Here is a 19,687-nt window from a genome sequence, read left to right as displayed (position 1 = left end):
TCTTCTATCTTTCTGTTTCCTTTTATGAGGTCAGAGATAAATAATTCCAAGAATGGATATCTCCAGCCTCAGAGATTACTTTGTAGGTAATCCCTGGGTTCATAAATTCCTGCGTTGGAGAACTTGGCCTCTCAGAAGGAAAAGGCTTCTTTAATAGCATGTTTCTTAGAAAAAGGAGGCCCGCCAACAGGCTGCTCTTACAGCTGACATGCCTCGAAGGGCCAGGAGATACGCACCATGCCAGCCTTCCATAGTACTGCTAATAAATTGCTTAGATGTTGCGAGTCAGAGGTGAGTGGGAAATAGTTGTTCACCAGTCCCACAAAGTATCTTCCTTCACCTTCCAGAAGGGTTTGAGCGTTCTATATTTCTGTATGTGTTCATGGGCTCCTATGGGTTCTTGGAGTCTTAGGCAATTTCTTTAGTGGGGGAAGTAAATACTGACCCATACTCAACAGCTAAATTGTTAAGTGAGTACCCTGATACCTACATTTGGGAAATCAAGATGTGAATCATATCTAAGACGTATTTTAGAGATTTTACTGGAGAAATCCAGGTAGGGGCATAAGAAGTCAAGAAGTCAAACTGACCCCTCCCAGGTCAGGTCCCCAGGAATGAGAGTCATCCATATGAACCCAGAGTCTTTTGGAGAGACCTAGACCACAGGTCATACTCCTTTGGAATATTCTGGGTACACACACAAGTAAGTGAACACAGAAATGGTGGCTATCTTAAAAAATGCCAAAGTTGGAACCACCATAAAAATAAATATAAAGCACACACCGGACTATAAATACTTTACCAACATTAAAAAAGCTTTCTGCTTGCCTTTGCTCCCACCCCCATCATCAGCTGACTTCAAGTAAATAGCAATAATTTTAGGAAGCACAAATCTTGAAGGGACTACCACTTGACAGCTATACTCAATTCAACAAACATTTCAGAGAGCCAACATCTCATAGTGGAAAAGATACTAGATGTGGATAAAAAAAAATCAAACCTGAGTTTGAATGTTCACTGCCACTAAACTGTGTAATCATGAAGCAAGTCACTTGACCTTGGTTTCCCAAACTTTTAAAATGGGGAAAACTGTCTCTTCCTTACTCAGGGTCTCTTCCCACACAGGGACTCTGGGAAGAACCGATGGGAAAGTGCTGATAAAATGCTTTGTGGATAAAAATGTTGTTACTATTGAGATAGAGACAGATAGTAAGCCAGACAGGCAGATATCACTCTGTTTTGTGTGAAATGCCTTCCAAGAAGAATATCTGGGTGGTGTACAGTGTTTAAGACTAGAATTCAGAGACCCAGGGTTCCAATCCCAGCTCTTTGCTGCTACATGAAGTTGGACAGGCCCCATCCTTTTTCTGAGTCTCAGTTTCTTCCTAAGCAGAACAAAGGTTGAACTAGATAGTCTCTAAGGTCCAATCCAGATACGATGTTTTATAATCCTGCGATCATGAGAGCAAACATTCCGTGTGGCTATTTCTGTTCACTGGAAGCTTAGAACTGCTTTGCGAAATTCAGAGCAGAGGAAAGCTCAGCCTGCACGGTCAAAATGTTCATACATTATATACCAGCAGGGCTGAGTTAAAAGGAACACTTTCTATATGAAGGCAGGAAGAGCAGAAATCTCTTTTAGAATGATTAAACTAGGCTTCAGAAAGTCGGGTAAAGATATCATTGCTTCAAGGGACACTGAAAAAATTGTTAGGAATTGTATCTACAAGTACGGTGTGTGGGGCAGAATATAGCTGCCAAGCTGGGCAGATTCCAAAGCAAAGCCAAGGACATTCTACTGACATGATCTCCATTTATGGTTTGTTTTTTAAAAAGGCCTGGGTGTAGTGGTTCTCAAAATGGTTGATAATATAAAGTTAGGCACCCAAACATTCTAATATTCTATTAGATTGTGTGCTCCTTGAGGACAAGGGCTATCTTTTGCCTTTTTTTTTTTTTTGTAGCACCAATGCTAAGCACAATGCCTGGCTAACAGTAGGCACTCAAAAAATATTGATTGACTGATTTGGCAAATGTGCTTCTCAACTCTTCCTGCTCAATGAGTGTGTGACTTGAAGCAGTTAAGTGGCCTTGTGGGTAGAGTTCTGCTCTCTGAGACTGGAAGATGTGAATTAAAATCCTTCCTGAGCTATTAGCTGTGTGACCCTGGGGAAGTCACTTAATCTCTGTCTGCCTCAGTTCCCTTATCTGTAAAAATGGAGGTAATAATAAGCTCCTATATCCCAGAGCTGTTGTGAGGATCAGATGAGATGACAATGTAAAGTGTTAAATGCCTGGCCCATATTGTTGTTGCTAGGTGACCCAGTGGATAGAGTGCCAGGTCCAGAGCCAGGAAGACTCATCTTTCTGAGTTCAAATCTGACCTCACACACTTATTAGCTGTGTGACTCTGGGCAAGTCACTTAACCTTGTTTGCCTCAGTTTCCTCATCTGTCAAATGAGCTGGAGAAGGAAATGGCAAACCACTCCAGTATCTTTGCCAAGAAAACCCCACATGGGGTCATGAAGAGTCTGGCATGACTGAAACAACTGAACAACAACAGGAATGAACCACTAAGAGATTCTGAAGAAACAGACTGGGATATTTCCATTCCTTCCCTGAGTTTTACATCTAGGCTCCAGGAGCAGTTCTCAGGCTATATCAAAATCCTGTTTTCATAGTTCATAGTCTCTTCTGGAATCCTGGCTTTGAGATGGAGGCAGGAACCACAGGGTATCTGCGTGTGAAGTCTGGAGGGTTTCACATATCCAAGGGAGAGACAATGAATACCACAAGCAATATTGCTATGATGGAACGGCTTCCTAACATAAGTGAGGATGAGAAAGTTGGTGTTTCTGACTCATGAGTCAATCTGCTACATGAAACTGCTTCCCCTTTTGGGCACTAACTTACTTCTTCTATTTGAGTTAACTTAGATAAAAAAGAAAGGATGATTCAGAAAAATTCATAGGAAATTGCATGTTCCCTTTTCTTCTTCAGTAGCAACATTTTCAACAAGGAAGAAGGTGCTACTAGTAAGTGTCAGTGGAACTTCTGGAAATAGACTGGTTTATTGGACACTTTAGAACGGGAGTAAGGAGGCTTTTTTTTTTCTCTTGAAAATACCTGATAAACAAGGGAGGGAAAAAATCAACTAAGGGCTACCCTTAAGTAAAAAAGCAGTCCAATCTAAGGCTTTGTTGTTTCCACTTGAAAGAGAGAGAGATAAAATATTTCACTCAAGTTTTTTTTTTTTAAATGGGGAACATAAAACGTTAGTCAATAAGTATGAGTAATAAAAATAGATTTCTGCTTCACCTGTTAATACCACCTGTTAAAAGAGCTGGAAGGGATCTTAGAGGCTATTGATTATGGCTCAGTGGATAGAGAATTGGGCCTGGAGTCAGGAAGACCTGAGTTCAAATTCAGCCTCGGATACTTACTAGCTGTGTGACCCTGGGCAAGTCACTTAACCCTGTTTGCCTCAGTTTCCTCATCTGTAAAGTGAGCTGGAGAAGGAAATGGAAAACCATTCCAGTATATTTGCCAATAAAACCCCAAATGGGGTCATGAAAAGTCAGACACAATTCAAAAACAACCATTTTAAACATGAGACACTGACATTTACTCTCTCTTTTTTTTGTTTTGTTTCCTCTTTCTCATAGTTCATCCCATTGGTTCTAATTCTTCTTTGCAACATGACTAACGTGAAAATATGTTTAATGTGAATGTATATGTAGAGCCTATATAGGATTGCATGCCATCTCTGGGAGAGGGAAGGGAGGAAGGAGAGGGAGAAAATTTGGAACTCAAAAGCTTGTGGAACTGAATGTTGTGAACTAAAAATTAATTTTAAAAAAAGATGAGACACTGTGAGACTTAACAACTTGCTCAGTGTCACAGCTAATAAGCGTCTGAGGGGGACAAAGGAAGGGGAAAGCAAGGCCAACCTCAGACATGAAGGTCCTGTATATTTGACACCAGAGGAAGTGATCACTGTCATTGAAATTCTGCACTGGCAAATAGCTAGTCTACCTTCCTTTTTTTCTTTCCAAATTCCAAGGTATAGTTTGGAAAGAATTGTTTATTTTCTAAGGGAATTCTGAAGGGATATCTTAGAAACATACTTTGGAACCTTGGGGTTTGTTGGATCAATACATCAATTATTGCTTCAGAGCTCTTTGAGCAAGAGTTGTCAAGGGCGTGGAAGGCTTAGTTTAAGCACGAGCCTTATAAATTGCACCATTAAATGTTTCCTGAAGGATTGCCTCATGTTGTCTAGATGCCAATCAAATGGAAGAAAGGGCACTGAGAGCAAACTGCTGACCTCTCCACAAAGATCTAAGATTTAAGTGAGGTTTTTCCCCATGAACATGTTGTCAATGTCTAGGGAGGGCTGGGAGGGGAGTAGTGGAAGGAAATAAGCATTTATTAAGGACCTATTATGTGACAGACACTGTGATAAGCCAATGTTATTTGATCCTCGCAACAACCCTAGGAGGTAAGTGCCACTATCATCCCCATTGAGGAAAACTGAGGCAGACAGTAGACTTGCCCAGGGTCACACAGCTAGTAAGTATCTGAGGTATAATTTGAACTCAGATCTTCCTGACTCCAAGTAAGCACTCTACTATGCCACTGAGCCACCCAGAAATAAATATTTGAATATTTTTTTTCCTAAATAAATATAATAAGAGCTCTCAGTGCCTCTCCTCTTCAAATATGTCACTTAAAATTGTGTCTGAAGCTTTGCAAGGTTTTGCAGGCCCTTGCTTGGAATCTCTTTTCTTTTAGAAGTAATTTGATCAAATTTAGTGATCTGGTTTCTCTGCCCACAGTAGATTAGAAGAAACATATTTTAAAAGAAGGTTGGGGAGGCAGAAACACACATAAGAACAATAACAGTAACAGTAAGTGACAGCTATCAGCATGACCTCGAGGGAGGACAAAGGAAAAACCACAGACACAATAACGGAAAAAGCAAACGAGCCTCATAGCAGAAGCAAAACCTCCTCTCCGCACGAGCACACGTCAAGCATCTCTGGGTGCACTGATAAAGCACAGCAATCAGTCATTCATACTGACAACTCCAAGTACTCCCCCACAAAAAGGGACATTTCATCCTGTATACCATTTTCCTATCATGTTCTAAAAGCCCTGAAATGAAAATTATAGAAAGATTTTTGCCCCAAATGCTTAAAGCAAAAACAAATTTCACGCTTAAAAACGGAACGTTTCAGGAACCTGCCAAATTCACTCGGGTGGAACATTTTATTCCCCAACAACACCGCACACAAATGAGGCATTAGCCTACTTGGATAGCCAAAGGACAGCCTGACATGAAGCTTGTTTAAAGATTAAAAGGTGAGAAGTGGACAGATTCAGGCCGTTAAGGATCCCAGGCAGCACTCTATCCATTGTCCCACCTATCTGCCATACTACTACTACTACTACGACTACTACTACTACTACTACTATTACTACAACTATTCAACTGCCACTGCTACTACTACTACCACTGCTATGATTACAACAACTAACACTACTACTACTACTACTAGTACTAATACAACCACCACCACTACTACCACTCCTATTACTACTACAACAACTACTACTATTACTACAACTATTCAACTGTCACTGCTACTACTACCACCACTGCTAGTACTATTACAACTATTAGCACTACAACTGCCACTGCAGCTACTACTATTACACAACTATTACTACTGCTCTTACTACACTACTACTACTATCACAACTAATACAACTACCACTGCTACTATTACCACTACAACTATAGCTGCTACTCCTACCATAACAACTTTTACTACTACAACTACCACTGCTACTCCTACAACAACTACCACTACAATTAATACTACTACTAGTAATAATAATAATAGCTAGCATTTATATAAGGCATCAGGGCTTGCAAAGTAAACAAACACTATCTCATTTTACCCTCACAACAATTCTAGGAGACAGGTACTACTATTATGCCCATTTTACAGATTTACAGATAAGGAAACTGAGGCAAACAAAGGCTTTTCACCATCTTTGTTGCATTCTTTTATTTTATCTCCTGTTTATTAAGATGCGGTGATCACAACTGAACACAATCCTCCATATGTGGTCCAACCAGGGCAGGGGATAGTGGAATTGTCGCTTTCCTAGTCCTGGAAACTAAATCTCTCTTAATGTAGCCTAAGGCTGTATTACTTTTTTTTTTTTGCCTATCATATAATACCTTTGAGTTTGACTCTTCAGGCAACTGAAGCTTCAGTCCACTAGAATCTCCAGATCTTTGGATGAATTGCTGTCTACTATGACTTTCCCTGTTGTATATTTGTGAAGTTTATTTTTTGAACCAAAGTGAAAGACTTTACATTTCTCCCTATGAAGTTTCATCTTATCGGATTCAGCCTGATGTTTTAATGTGCCAAGATCTCTTTGAATCCTGACTCTTTGACATCTGAACCACAACACATCCTGACTGTGCTACATTGGGTTCCAGACTGTCACTTGGAAGCATTCTTGAGTCCTGGAAACCAGTTAAAGAAAACCTCCTGAACTCTTTTGCATGTCTCTCAAAATATAAAAATGGTGGTTGGGGAGATGAGAAACAAAGATAAAAATAATAACAATAGTAATAAATGACAGCTGACAGCACGGCCTCAAGAGAGGAGAAAGGAAAAACTACAGGCACAATAATTCTAAAAGCAAATTAGACTATGGCTTATTGAGATATGATCTGAAACACACTGACTGATATACCAGGATGAGACCTTCCAATCAATCTGGCCCTTCCCCACCCTCTGCCCCACTGAGAACTTCATCTGATAATGTTTTTATTCACCGCCCTTCTCAACCAATCTGTTCTGCTCATTCCTCTCCTGAGTCCAATCAGAGCCTTTCCCCACTTCCCCATATTTATCTGTGGATCCTGACCTAACACAGCAGAAAAAAGAAAGGTGGGCTGACACCTGGCAGACCTGGGTTTATAGCCCACCTTTGCTTCTTTCTACCTTGGCAGCCCTGCTAGTGATTTATCCTTTGAGCTACAGCTTCCTCATCTGTAAAAGGCGGAGGCTGGACTAGATGTCCTCTGGGGATATGATTCAATAGATACTTTTTCAATACTGATCAACTTCCCCGTTTTATAGGGGGTGGAAGGGAAGAGAAGGAAAGGGAATAAGTATTTAGAGAGCACCTACTGTTAAGCACTTTGCAATTATCTCATTTGATTATAGAATAATTATCTCAATTATTATCTCAAATTATCACGTACCTGGGAGGTAGGAGCTGTTATTATCCCATTTCATAGTTGAAGAAACTGAGGCAGATTGAGGTTAAGTAACTTATCCACAGTAAGTATCTGAGGCTCTGTTTGAAGTCAGGTCTTCCTGACTCCAGGCCCACTGCTCTATACACTGTGCCATCTAGCTGCATCGGGGATATAATCAGGGGTGTGCTGATAAACGGTTAACAACCAGCTCTCTGCGAATGGGGGGAGGGAGTGTGCCCACGACAAATTTATAAATTTAATATGCATCATCAACATTTTTTCCATTACTTTGTTAAGACTAGACAACCAACAAACAATAACTCAAGCCCTGATTTGCAGTGTTTGCCAATGCCCAATACACAAATGTTTAAGATGAAAATTTAACAATGGGCTGTCACAAGCAGAGCTCGACCTGGCTTCAGCACATTTCTGGGTATGATTGTCTTCCAAATCATTTTTTTCAGTTGATGACTCAGCAGCCCACGCTGATCTTTACCCTCACTTAATCCCATTCTTTCTAGCTATAGGCTATAAAAATAATTATAACAATTGCTGGCATTTGTATAGTGCCTTAAAGTTTGAAAGGAGCCTTACAAATATGTATTAACCTAGGGAAGGAGGGGTGCTTATTATTCCCCATTTGACATATGAGGAAACTAAGACACACAGGGGTTAAGTGACTTGCCTAAGGTCACATAGCCAAAGCATCTGAGGCTGGATCTGAACTCAGGACTTCTTGATTCCAGCTCTACCACCATGCCACCTAGCTGCCCATTACTATCTTTTCATGTGGATGACTCCTTATTAAGGCTATCCCCTCCTCAGATGGACTGGGCCAGGAAGCCCATAAATTACCCCAACAAAAGTTGAGAAATGAATGGCCATCCTGCATCTCAGCCAAGATGAATGAAGTCTGACCAACCCCAGTGGTATTCATTAGTGAACATGGAATCATGGAATCTCAATCCCTTAAAGGTAAAGAGTCGCATTTTGCTCTGACCTTGAGGATATTTCTGGGCACACTTCTCAATGATTGGGTACCTATAATAAGAACCCATTCTTCTCAATTCAATTTTAGCTCCCTGACAAGAATGATGGCTGTGCCTTAGAGTACAGTTCCCTCTAACTGAAGTTAATACTGCTTCCATAGGTACCCAAAATCACCTTGGCAACCACCTGAATTAGCACCAGTAACCTCAATCCATCTGACGCAACATTGACTCACAGAAAGAGAACCAGACTAGGAATCGGGAATCTAGATTGGGAAGGGAAGGGAACAATCACTTATTAAGTGCCTACTGTGTGCTAGGTTGGGGCAACTAGGTGGCATAGTGGATGGAGTGTCGGGCCTGGAGTCAAGAAGACCTGAGTTCAAATTTGACCTCTGACACTTACTAGCTATGTGACCCTGGACAAGTCACTTACCCCTGCTTGCCTTCCACTCTAGTATATTTGCCAAGAAAACTCCAAAAGGGGTCACGAAGAGTTGGACACAACTGAAAAACAACTAAATAACAATGTGAGAGGTGTTGTGCTAAGCACTTTATGACCATTATCTCATTTGGTGCTCGTAACAACCTTGGGAGAGAGGTGCTATTATTACCTTAAGTGACTTGCCCAAGGTCACGCATCTATAAGTGTCTGAGGCTGGTTTTGAATTCAGGTCTTCCTGATCCCAGGCCCAACACTCTATCCACTACACCACCTGGATGTAGTGAAATGGCCCCGGGGGCCATGTCTGCAAGAACAATTGACTGAATTTTTAAAAAGACAAGCCTAGTAAAAATAACTTAGCATTGAAATTGAACAGTATTAAAGAGCAGCTTCTGAAATAGATTTAGGGGAAATGTTACTTCAACTCCTAACCAAGGGACCAGTAACATCAGCTATTTGAAAGTCAGTTTCTAATTGCTTATCTTCATTCTTGAGATAAATAATCTAAACCAGGTCAAAAGCCATCATTCCCTCCTTAAACTTATTCTGCCATTCAATCTTGCTTTCACTAATTCCACTTATATATAGAACTGGAATGGAAAGATTATGATGATAACATGATTAAGATGTAGCAAGGGTTTCTCCATCTCTATGATTAATTTTCTTAGGCCTAAAGAATTTTTAACACTCCATTCCTGCTGTCCTCTGGGAGAAACTTTCCCTTAAACTATAAATTAAGAGATTACAGAGAGGCTGAAGACAGTCTTTGCTGTCTCCATGCTGGTGTGGAGAACGGGCCTTCCCTCTTCTTGGTTTGACCAAGACTGCTGGGAATTAGAAACAAAAAATCCTGATTTATGAAGACAATACCATAAATTCAGTTCAGAAGAAGCCACTCACAGACTTATTAAGTTTTGGCCCTTTTTTTTTATCCTAGACTATAAGAGAAGCCAATGGATAGTTTTGGCCTCAGCTATCCAAAACATGTAATCTACCGAAGCAGAATACACACACTGCTGCCCATGATTCAAAAAGTATCACAGATCACAAAATGTTGGATCTGCAAGGGACTTCAGAGATCACCCAGTCCCACCTTCTTGTCTTGTGGATGATAAAACGATGGGCCAATGTCACAAAGTCACTTTCCCAAAGTCACAAAGTTAGTAAGTGACACAGTTGGGACTCAAATTCTAACCCCCCCCCCCAAATTAATCATTCTTTCTATTGTGCTGAAGAGGTACATATCTCTGCACAGTGTGGTTCAGTGGAAAGAATGATGGCTATGGAATCAGGAAATCTCAGTTCAAAGCCTAGCTCTGGTATTCACTACCATAGCGACCATGGACAAGTCACAAACTCTGTGGGATCAGTTTCTTCATCTGTTAAAATGAAGGGCTTGGACTAAGATCTTCTCCAGCTCTAAATGAAATGAAATAATGTTTGTACTTGTGCTTGACACATAACAGGTGTTTAACAAATGTTATGACCTTCCTCTTCCCCTAAATCTATGCTCTTTGATCCACTGATATCTAGGTTTGTTATTTCATTTAACAATATAATTGAATGATCTCCCCAATGACTTGTATCCTGTATATTCCAAGGTTCTCTCTGGGTACCGACCTAGTCATTCCATTCCCTTTAAAACATCTGTTTAAATCATTTGAAGCTAAAAGAATCCAAGCTGATGATCTCAAATGGAAAGAAACTCCCTCCCCCATGACGTTTATGCCATGGTTTTATCTCAAACTGGAACAGACCCAATGATTAGTTATTATCAGAAAGAGCTCCTTAGCATCAAAATTCTTCAATATATTAAGGATGAGTGATTTTGTCCATGTGAGTACCCCTTTCACTGAAACGAAGGACCCACAACACCCTCTGAGGTCATAGACATCCTTCAAGAGTATCTGCAAATTCAAAAGATTTCCAAAAAAAGCCATCACCTATAGCTAACCTGGTGGCTGACTCTCTCCAAACTTAATTAAGGTGGCTCTTAGGTCAACTGACTTAGAAGCTATCAAGGGACCCATCCTCAAAGCCTTTCTGGTTTGACAGGGCCTGGAAGATCTTGTGCTCCACTGAGCCTCTGAGACCCCAAGAGCACATTCATGCTACAATAAAGCATCTGAGCAGAACTTTGGTAGAGCATCAGTTACACAAAAGTGGTTGCACTTGGTAGATATTTCTTTCCATGCAGATGGCCTATACAAATCACTCCATCCAACAAGTCAATTCCTTCTACTACAAAGGGGAGCATTTGGTAGCAAATTTATCCTGCAAGGCTCTTTCACATGCAGTTCTCAAAATAAGATGGCTTATCAGAGTCACTCAGAGGTCCTTCTATGGGTGAAGTGATTGATGAATAATTCCTGCTTGAAACGTTCAGATCTGATATTTAATAGTTCTCCCAGTCCAGTTCAGGATCTCGAGGTACAGAAACTGAACCCCACATCCGGATGACCTAATTATGAGTAGATGGAGAGTAGATAAACTTATCCAGTGCATAAAGACTATATATGCCCTGACTATATTACCTCCACTCAGGTAGGTTCTGATTCTAATAGATGAAGCAACACATACCCTAGGCAACCAGTCCCGTTCAGAACTTGCAGGTCGGAGTCTAGTGAACTGAGGATGCTAAGGTCCCTGGGCCTTTCATACTGAGATGGAGTCTATTGTTAATGTGCCAGATCAAATCCTCATCCATGTTTTGGAGCATATTCCAAGTTCCTTTTATGAGGCCTCCTCCACAAGGAAGTGGGCTGGCCCTCCATCTGGATGGGAAAACAAGCCAGGCTCCTCATCTTTTTTCAACAGAATGTTAACTTTGCCTCCCATTCATCTGGTATCTAAACATGTGGATTCCTCTTTAATCAGCACAGAATATCCACATTCAGAGTACTCCTCAGAGAGGTATTGACTGGGATCCAACATCTACCAAAAGTTCATTTTAGACTGCTGAGATTTGAAAGAATCAATCTAATAACATACAGGGTAATTCTTCATGGGGAGGAAGACAGGTGGTGCCATGGCTAGAACATGGTATCTAGAGTCAGGAAGACCTGAGTTCAAATCTGTCCTCAGATACTAGCTATGTGACCTTGGGTAAGTCAGTTAACTTCTGTCTGTCTCAGCTTCCACAACTATAAAATCGTTGTTCACTTGTTTTTCGGTCATGTCTGACTCTTTCTGATCCCATTTGGGATTTTCTTGGCAAAGATACTGGAGTGTTGTCTGGCTTATTTTAAAAATAAGGAAACTGAGGCAAATGGGGTTAAGTGACTTGCCCAGGGTCACACAGCTAGTGTCTCAGACTAGATTTGAACTTGGGAAGATGAGTCTTCCTGACTCCAGGCCACCGGGCCACCTAGCCGCCCTCAAATATAAAATACTAAATACAAGTATAAAATACTAACTCTAAACAATAGGATACTAAAATGCTAAAAATTAGCATCTACCTTACAGGATTGTTATGAGGATCAAATGAAATCATATTTGGAAAGAACTTAGCACGGCGCCTGGTACATAGGCCAGCTATTATTGCTGTCTGTTGCTGTTCATTGTTAGGCTCTCTAAGCTCTAGCCTTACATTAGTTAGATCATTAGAAAACAGCTTACCCAAAACACACTCTCTCAGAGCCCCATAGGACAGCCTTTACTGAATGTTAATGTTAAGTCTTCAGTTTATGAAGTGTTCATTCAAAGAACGTGTATTTGGTTTTGACACAGCCATAGTTGAAGAACAATGCCCCGGGCATCTTCTTACCAGCTCCCTTGTCACTGGTACATCTTGAACTCGAGCTCTGATCACCCATTGTCCCGATCAGTGATTGCCTTAGTCACCTATTACATCCAGGCCTGGCTCTGGCCATGTTTTACTTCACTCTCCCATCATCTCTTCAGCAACTCCATGACTACGCACATGCAACTTCCTTCCCTACCATCACCACTACCACCACCTTTCCATCATCCAATAAATACTGACATTGCTTCTGGATGGAAGGGGTATGTTGATCTACTCCCTTCCCTGACCCCCCTCTTCTCTATACGTGTAGACTATCCCTACTAGGATATAAGTCCTTGAGGGCAAGGATGGTCCTTATTTTTGTATTTGGAACACAGCAAGTGCCTGATAAATGCCTTTTCATTCATTCATTCGCTCATTATATAACTGTTTCTTATATAAGGTAACATGATAAATTCTTGCTAAAATTTAGTGCCAAGAAAAACTCCCTCCCATTAAATTCGTATGCTTTATTTGTTCAGAAAACAAGAACTATATATAACCCAGTGTGTTCCCATTTTTTCTGTTTTAGCTGCCAGCTAAATTCATAGGCGTATAGAATTCAAAGCTGGAAGCGAGATTAGGGCTCATCTATTCCACCCTCCTCATTTTGCAGTGGCCAGCTATACTCATTAACTCTTCCTAGGAGCCTGGTGTAACATCCACCTTCCTACTTGTTCTAACTGACTTTCAACTCTTTTTATGTCTAATTGTACAATCATATACTGGACTGATCTTTATAGAGCTACCTGAGTTCCTTTTTTAAAAAAAATGTTTTATTGCTGTCTTTTGGCATTGAGTCACAGTCATTTCAAAGGGAAAAAAACTCACTCCTCTCACCTGATTGAATCTTCCTTCGTAACCAAGGGAAACAAGCAAAAATATCTTATACAGTGACAGCAACTCACAATGTATAGGACTTTCTGTCCTATCATCCCTCACCCCTCCGCCATGGAAGACAATTGTAAGCTTCACTGTCTATTCATCCAAAGCAATCATTGGTTTCACAGTCACTCAGAGTTCCACTTCCTTTTCATTTACATTGATTTAGACATTGTGTATTACATTCTTTTGGTTTAGCTTTTTTATTGTGCTTCACATAATGGAAAACTTTCTATGCTTCTCTGAATTTCTCATATCTGTCATTTCTTAAAACACAACAATATTCTATTATGTTCATATACCACAGTTTGTTTGTTTATTTTCAGGCATTCCCCAACTGATGGGCACCTATAGTGTGTTGTTGTAATGATCTGGGTATATGTCAAAACTTTGTTTTTGTCTTTGACTTCCTTGAAATTATATGCCCAGTAAAGAGGAAGCAGGATCAAAGGGCATGAACAATGTAATCACTTTTCTTACAGAAATCCAAACTGATATATAGGTAAGGGATATAGAAGGTAGGCTTTCAGGTGAGTCCTGAAGAAACCAAGAAAACTCAGAAATAGAGGTAAGCAGGTAGACAGGTGGTACGAAGGATAAACATAGGATAGAGCATTATGGGTGAGGAACAACAAACAGGTCAGGGTTTCTATTAGAGGACTGTAGAATCCGTGGAGGGCAATACAGTGTTATAGGTCTGGAAAGGTTGGAAGGGGCCAGTTTATGAATAACTTCCAATGTCAAGGAAAAGAGTTTCTATTTGATCATGGAAGTAATAGAGAGTCTCTAGAGTTTATTGTGGGGAGGAGTGGATGCAATACGGTCAAGCCTACACTTTTGAAAAATCCCTTTGGCAGCTGAGTGGAAGATGGATTGGAGTGGGGAAAGATTTGAAGCAGGAAGATCAGTTAGAAAGCTTTTGCGACAGGCATGAAGTGATGAGGGCCTGAACCAAGACGGTGGCTGTCCACTTGCCATCATTTCAAGGGGATAAGCACGAGCCTCTTTTTGTTACAGCTGCCCTATTCCTCTGGGAAGGCCATGGGACCTAGCAGATGGTATCAGGTCACCACAGAGGAGGCAGCAATGCTAGTGCCAAAGAAGGAAATGGCACTTATGGAAAGTATCATGGTAGGCAAGGAAGCCTTCTGAAAATCATTTGCAAGACCATGATTACCCATCAAACCAGCTGTAATTAAAATGAGGAGGCACAGTGTCACGCTTCCTTACCTCGATTGTGTTGCAGAAGCACAATGGTGGGATTAACGATGGTAGTGGAAGGGTAAGCAGATGAAGGCTTGCTGACTGGTGGGAAAATCTGGGAATCAGTCCCAATGCGGGGTGAAGAAACTTCATTTACCAGAGAATCTGCACCCTGTAAAGAAGAATGCATTTAAACTGCTGATAAAAGCATAAAATTGGGGCTGACACAAACAGAAATTTAAAGCCAGGAGATACCGTAATTATAAAAAGAAATGCAGTAGCTGAAATACAGAAACAGAGCATCTTGATTACACATTACACTGTTAATTTCAATCAGAAATGTACTAATATGATTGTTTTCCTTTTGTTTTATTAGTGTGAAGAAGGTGATGACAGACCTGTAAGTTTAAGTTTTAGCAGACATAATTTTTACCTGGAAACAAGCCATGAATCCATCTAATTACTGGAAAAGGATATCCAAATCCGGAACAACATAGCATGCAAAACTCATGCACTTTTGAATGGATAAACCCAGGGGCAAGAGCTGGCTTAGTGAGGGAAACCAGGAAAAGTTTAGTACTATCATGGAGAGAAACACGAGACAGAGTGACACAAACACAACATCAACCCAAGAACAGGTGGCATATAACCAACGGCACCCCTTAGAGGGGCGCCCCTGCCACATCATCCCTGGAAGACTTCACTAGGGCTGTGTTCCAAGTTTTGGAAATTATCCAAGATGGCTGTCTCCTTTTATTGGCCTGAGAATTGCAGGAGGGTGGATCTCGTTGATAAGAATCACATGAAAAAAATACACGAGCCATCCTGACCCAAATCTAGGCACGGGCACTGGCCTACCTGGACTCTGGTAGAAGGAACTATTAAGTTAGTTTCCATCTAAGAACTGGTGTAGTGATAACAATAGATGAAATTGTTCTTTTAAAAAAGAAATGGAAAAGAAACCTTTCAAAATGACTTAAAAGGGATTTCGCTGCTTCCCTGGGTAAACAAATGTGTAAATCTAACACAGCTTTATAGGAAAAATCTGGAATATATATCCCTAAGGTCAAAATATTGATCTTAAGGTAGTTTCAAAATAAAATTTTTTAAATGAATACGAGTTTAAAACAGGTTCATGAAGATCTCAAGTAGGCTGTGAGCTTGAAGACACAGACTATGTTATATGTCTCTTTGTAGTCCCCACAGTGTCTGGCAAAGGGCTCATGACTAATATTGTTGCATGATAAATGTACATTGACTGCAAAACCCATCATGGTTTTTCCATATCATAAACGAAGATGTTGCATCTTCATCCAACATTTTGGGCAGAGAACATCTGCCCATGATTTTAAAAGACTGGAAGCTGGTTTAATCATATGAGTTTGGAAAGGTTCGAAAGTCTGGGGGATAGAGCCCTGGTCCATGAACCTCAATCACTGACCCCATGATGTTGGCTCCTAATCCCTAGTCCTGATTTGTAATCTCTTGGTGTCTCAATTCGACCATTTGTAAAATGGAATACCTACCTAATACCTATCTCTATTTTCAAGAAAGGCAATATGGAATAGATGATAGAGGCAGGTCCTTGGAGGCAGGAAGACTTGAGATCAAGTCTTCCCTCTGTGTGACCACGGGAAAATCCTTTAACCTCCCAGTATCCCAAGAAACTCTCTAAATTAGGAGTTGTAGATTTGCATCAGTGAAGGAAGTTTCCACACAAGGAGAAACCTACATTCATGAAATCATAGTTCTAAACATCGCCACCCCTCCCAAAATCTTCTTTTCAAAAAGAGACTGTGAAGATAAATAATCTATAAAAATCCTGACCTTCACATTCTGAGGCAACATGGAAGAGTAGAAAGAGGTCCTAGGAGCTAGGACACCTGGGCTCTTGTCCCTTGTTAGTAGTGCATCCTTGGGTACAGACATTTTCTCTCTCTGAACCTCTGTTCCCTTACCTACAAAATGAGGAGGTTGGGGGAAATGCTTTGAGAGGTACCATGTACCTATTTAAAAAAGATATTGTGTAAAAAATAAAGGGCAGCTAGGTGGCACAGTGCTGGGTCTGGAGTCAGGAAGCCTCGTTTTCCAGCCTCAGACACCTACTAGCTGTGTAACTCTGGACAAGTCACTTAACCTTGTTTGCCTCGGTTTCCTTATTTATAAAATGAGCCGGAGAAAGAAAAGACATGACTCCAGCATCTTTGCCAAGAAAACTCCAAATGGGGTCATAAAAAGTTGGACATAACTGAACAACAAAAATTAGCACTTTTAAAGTACTTCCCTTGAAAACATAAAAAAAAATCTCTAATATGGGGTGCAGGTTTGATCCAAATCAATTATTTTGTCAATGTGGGGAACACTTGGTGAGGAGCCTTCCTTCATGGATACAGACCAGCAACATGTTTATAAGTTAGAAGCTTATAGAGCTGCCTGGGGCACTGAGAAATAAAGTGATTTATTGAAGGCGACACAGCCAGTATGTGCCAGAGTTGGGACTTGAACCTGGGTCTTCCTCTCTCCAAGTCCAGCCCACCATCCACCCTTCCATATAACCTCTCAACTCACATGAATTCTGTCAATATCAGGTACTTAGAAATACTATAAAAGCAGTATAGTCAACAATGGAAGATTGATGGAACTTTAGTCAGTGCATCTGTATTCCAACTTGGCTTTGTCATTCATCACATATAGTTGTGTGTCCTTGGGTAAGTCATAACCTCTTTGGGCCTCAGTTTCTTCAAATGTAAAAATGAGGCAGTAAGATTAAATGACCTCTAGAATCCCTTCTAGCTCTAAATCTATGATCTTTTGATCCTATGACAAGTTAGGGTTTGGGCAGTCAGGTGGCACAGTGTTAGTCTTGGAAATAGGAAGACCTGAGTTTGAATCCTGCCTCAGATACTTAGTAGTTATGTGTCTCTGGAGAGGTCACTTAAACTCCTAGCCTCAGTTCCTTCATAGTAATTTACAGGGTTGTTGTGAGGATCCAAAGAAATACTGTATGTATAGTTCCTTATAGCCCTTAAGTATACAAATACTAGCTCTTATTTATTATTATTATTATTTTTATTGTTAGGATAAGACTAAAATTAAATAACACAGGGAAAGCTCATGGCACTATGTACCTTGAAGTGCTTTATAAATGCCAGCTATTATTATTATTATTATTAAGTTGTTATCCTTTAAAAGCTATACAAGTGACTACAAGATATCAGAGTATCTCTGACCTATTGACATGTGAGTTTATTCCTTCCTTCGTACTTGAAAATAATAAGTGAGGACAAAAATCTCACAGGATAAGCAGATGCAGATGGATTGGAATCTGCATATTTAGGAGGTGTACCCACTTTAATGAGGTCTAAGACCCGTAGAAATAGTGAAGGAAAAGATGAAGACAAGAGTCCACTAGGTCACTACCTACTTAGTGGAAAGAACCATGCTGCTTACCTTTTGACTTTCTCCCTAAGGCCAAACTCCAAAACACCCAGCACTATGTGCACCACCAATTTAAAGCCCAATTGCATCCAGGTGGTATAGACAAATTTCTAAAATCAAGACCATCTCGTTCTGGCCATGCTCTACAATCACCATATCATACAATCACTTTAAACAAACTGGATGGAAAAATTCAGACTTACACATAAGTAAGTCATGGCACAACTAGTAAAAGGATTTGTTTTTTATATTATATATACAATATAAAAATATATGTATATATATATATTATATAGCAAAAGGATTTATTCTATATCAAGCTCCCCTGGTGCATTTAACATATGATGCAATGGACAAAAACTTAACTTATGCCTAGCTAACGATTCAGAAGTAAAAGCTTTTGTGAAAAATGAATTGTCCTTGTGGTCTCCAAAATGTATAGAAACCATTCCAATTAACACCATACAAGATTGGGGAGCTCGATTGGCACAGGAACCTCCATGCCACACTGACACCATAATATGAGTGGCAATGTTGATCCTGCCCATCTTTCTCAATGCAGCTGACAAAGGATATTAGCTGGGCAGGGTAGATCCAGTTCATGAGCATTCTTTGGCCCAATCATCATGCTGTACCAAAGAATTTGAAGGACCACTCTATTAGCAGAGGAATCTATGTAGCCGGCCATCTTGACCTTTTTGCTTTGTCCAGTTTTTTTTTTTAATTGGGAAATCACTACAATTTCCCTGATGTTCTGAATTCTCAAAAGTTTCCTTCCTGCTTTCCACTAAAAAAAAATAGGGGATATGGTACAACTAAACTTTAACTACTTAGGCTAATTTTATCACATAAAGCTTCTTTAATTTTAAAGCCTTGTCAGTATTGAACATAATTTTCATGACTGTTTAATCAGTTGATTACATGACAGAAGGGACCTCTTACTTCAAGCTTCATTTTCCCCTGGGAACATAGAATATCGTAGCTGAAAAAAACCCCAGAAGCAATCTCATCCAGCTTCTTCATTTTATAGATAGGGATTTAAGACCTAGAGGTTAAGTGACTTGCCTGAGGCCACACAGGCACTAAGTGGCAAGTGTGACTACAGCTCACTAACAGCCAAAGGGACCTGGAGTATAGATTTTTTAATTTCATTTATCCAGAGAAAGGGGTAGAGCTTGTCTATGTCTTCATTCTAGGATCTCTTACATGATGGGAACCGACAGTATCATTCCAGTTGCCACAAACAGGGCTATGGAATTCTGGAGTTTCTGTCCTTTCAATTACATAATTTTACAAGGCTGGAAGAAAGTTGGAAGTGAATAACCAGGATTCTTCTTGCCTTGAAAGGAATTTTATAAGCATCTGAGGTGCCTCCATGACAATAGGGAATATCTGGAGAAACCTTGGAGAGGCAAAAAAGGACGTCATTACTGCATGAGTATAGGAAGGCACCATGCAGGGACTCGCTTTAATAAATCAGTAGATCTTTGAGCTTATTCATGTATATGTATCCTCCACTCATGCAGGTCTTAATCCAGGCATGCCTTCTCATCCTAGTCCAAGTTTTGCCTAGGCCTTTCTATAGTCTCATTTTAATGTGGCGAGTGACTCTGGGTTCTCTAAGGCTATGACGCCAGAGGTGAATAAGCTATGA

At 40.3% G+C, this 19,687-nt stretch overlaps 1 protein-coding gene across 50 annotated transcripts in view; it reads right to left on the bottom strand.

Annotated features, from left to right (window-relative positions):
• The window catches only part of SORBS1 (sorbin and SH3 domain containing 1), a 304,222-nt gene that overhangs the window by 93,807 nt on the left and 190,728 nt on the right, over window positions 1-19,687 (bottom strand). For all 50 annotated transcript variants that reach the window (XM_036735337.1, XM_036735348.1, XM_036735343.1 and 47 more), the window contains one exon: window positions 14,623-14,767. In XM_036735337.1, coding sequence (XP_036591232.1) covers window positions 14,623-14,767 — 145 coding nt within the window. The remainder of the gene's footprint in view (window positions 1-14,622; window positions 14,768-19,687) is intronic.

This window comes from Trichosurus vulpecula, chromosome 8, assembly GCF_011100635.1.
Source record: "Trichosurus vulpecula isolate mTriVul1 chromosome 8, mTriVul1.pri, whole genome shotgun sequence".
NCBI classification, from domain to species: Eukaryota; Metazoa; Chordata; class Mammalia; order Diprotodontia; family Phalangeridae; genus Trichosurus; species Trichosurus vulpecula.
Note: the sequence above shows the minus strand (reverse complement) of the source record. Positions and strands in the feature narration are given on the sequence as shown.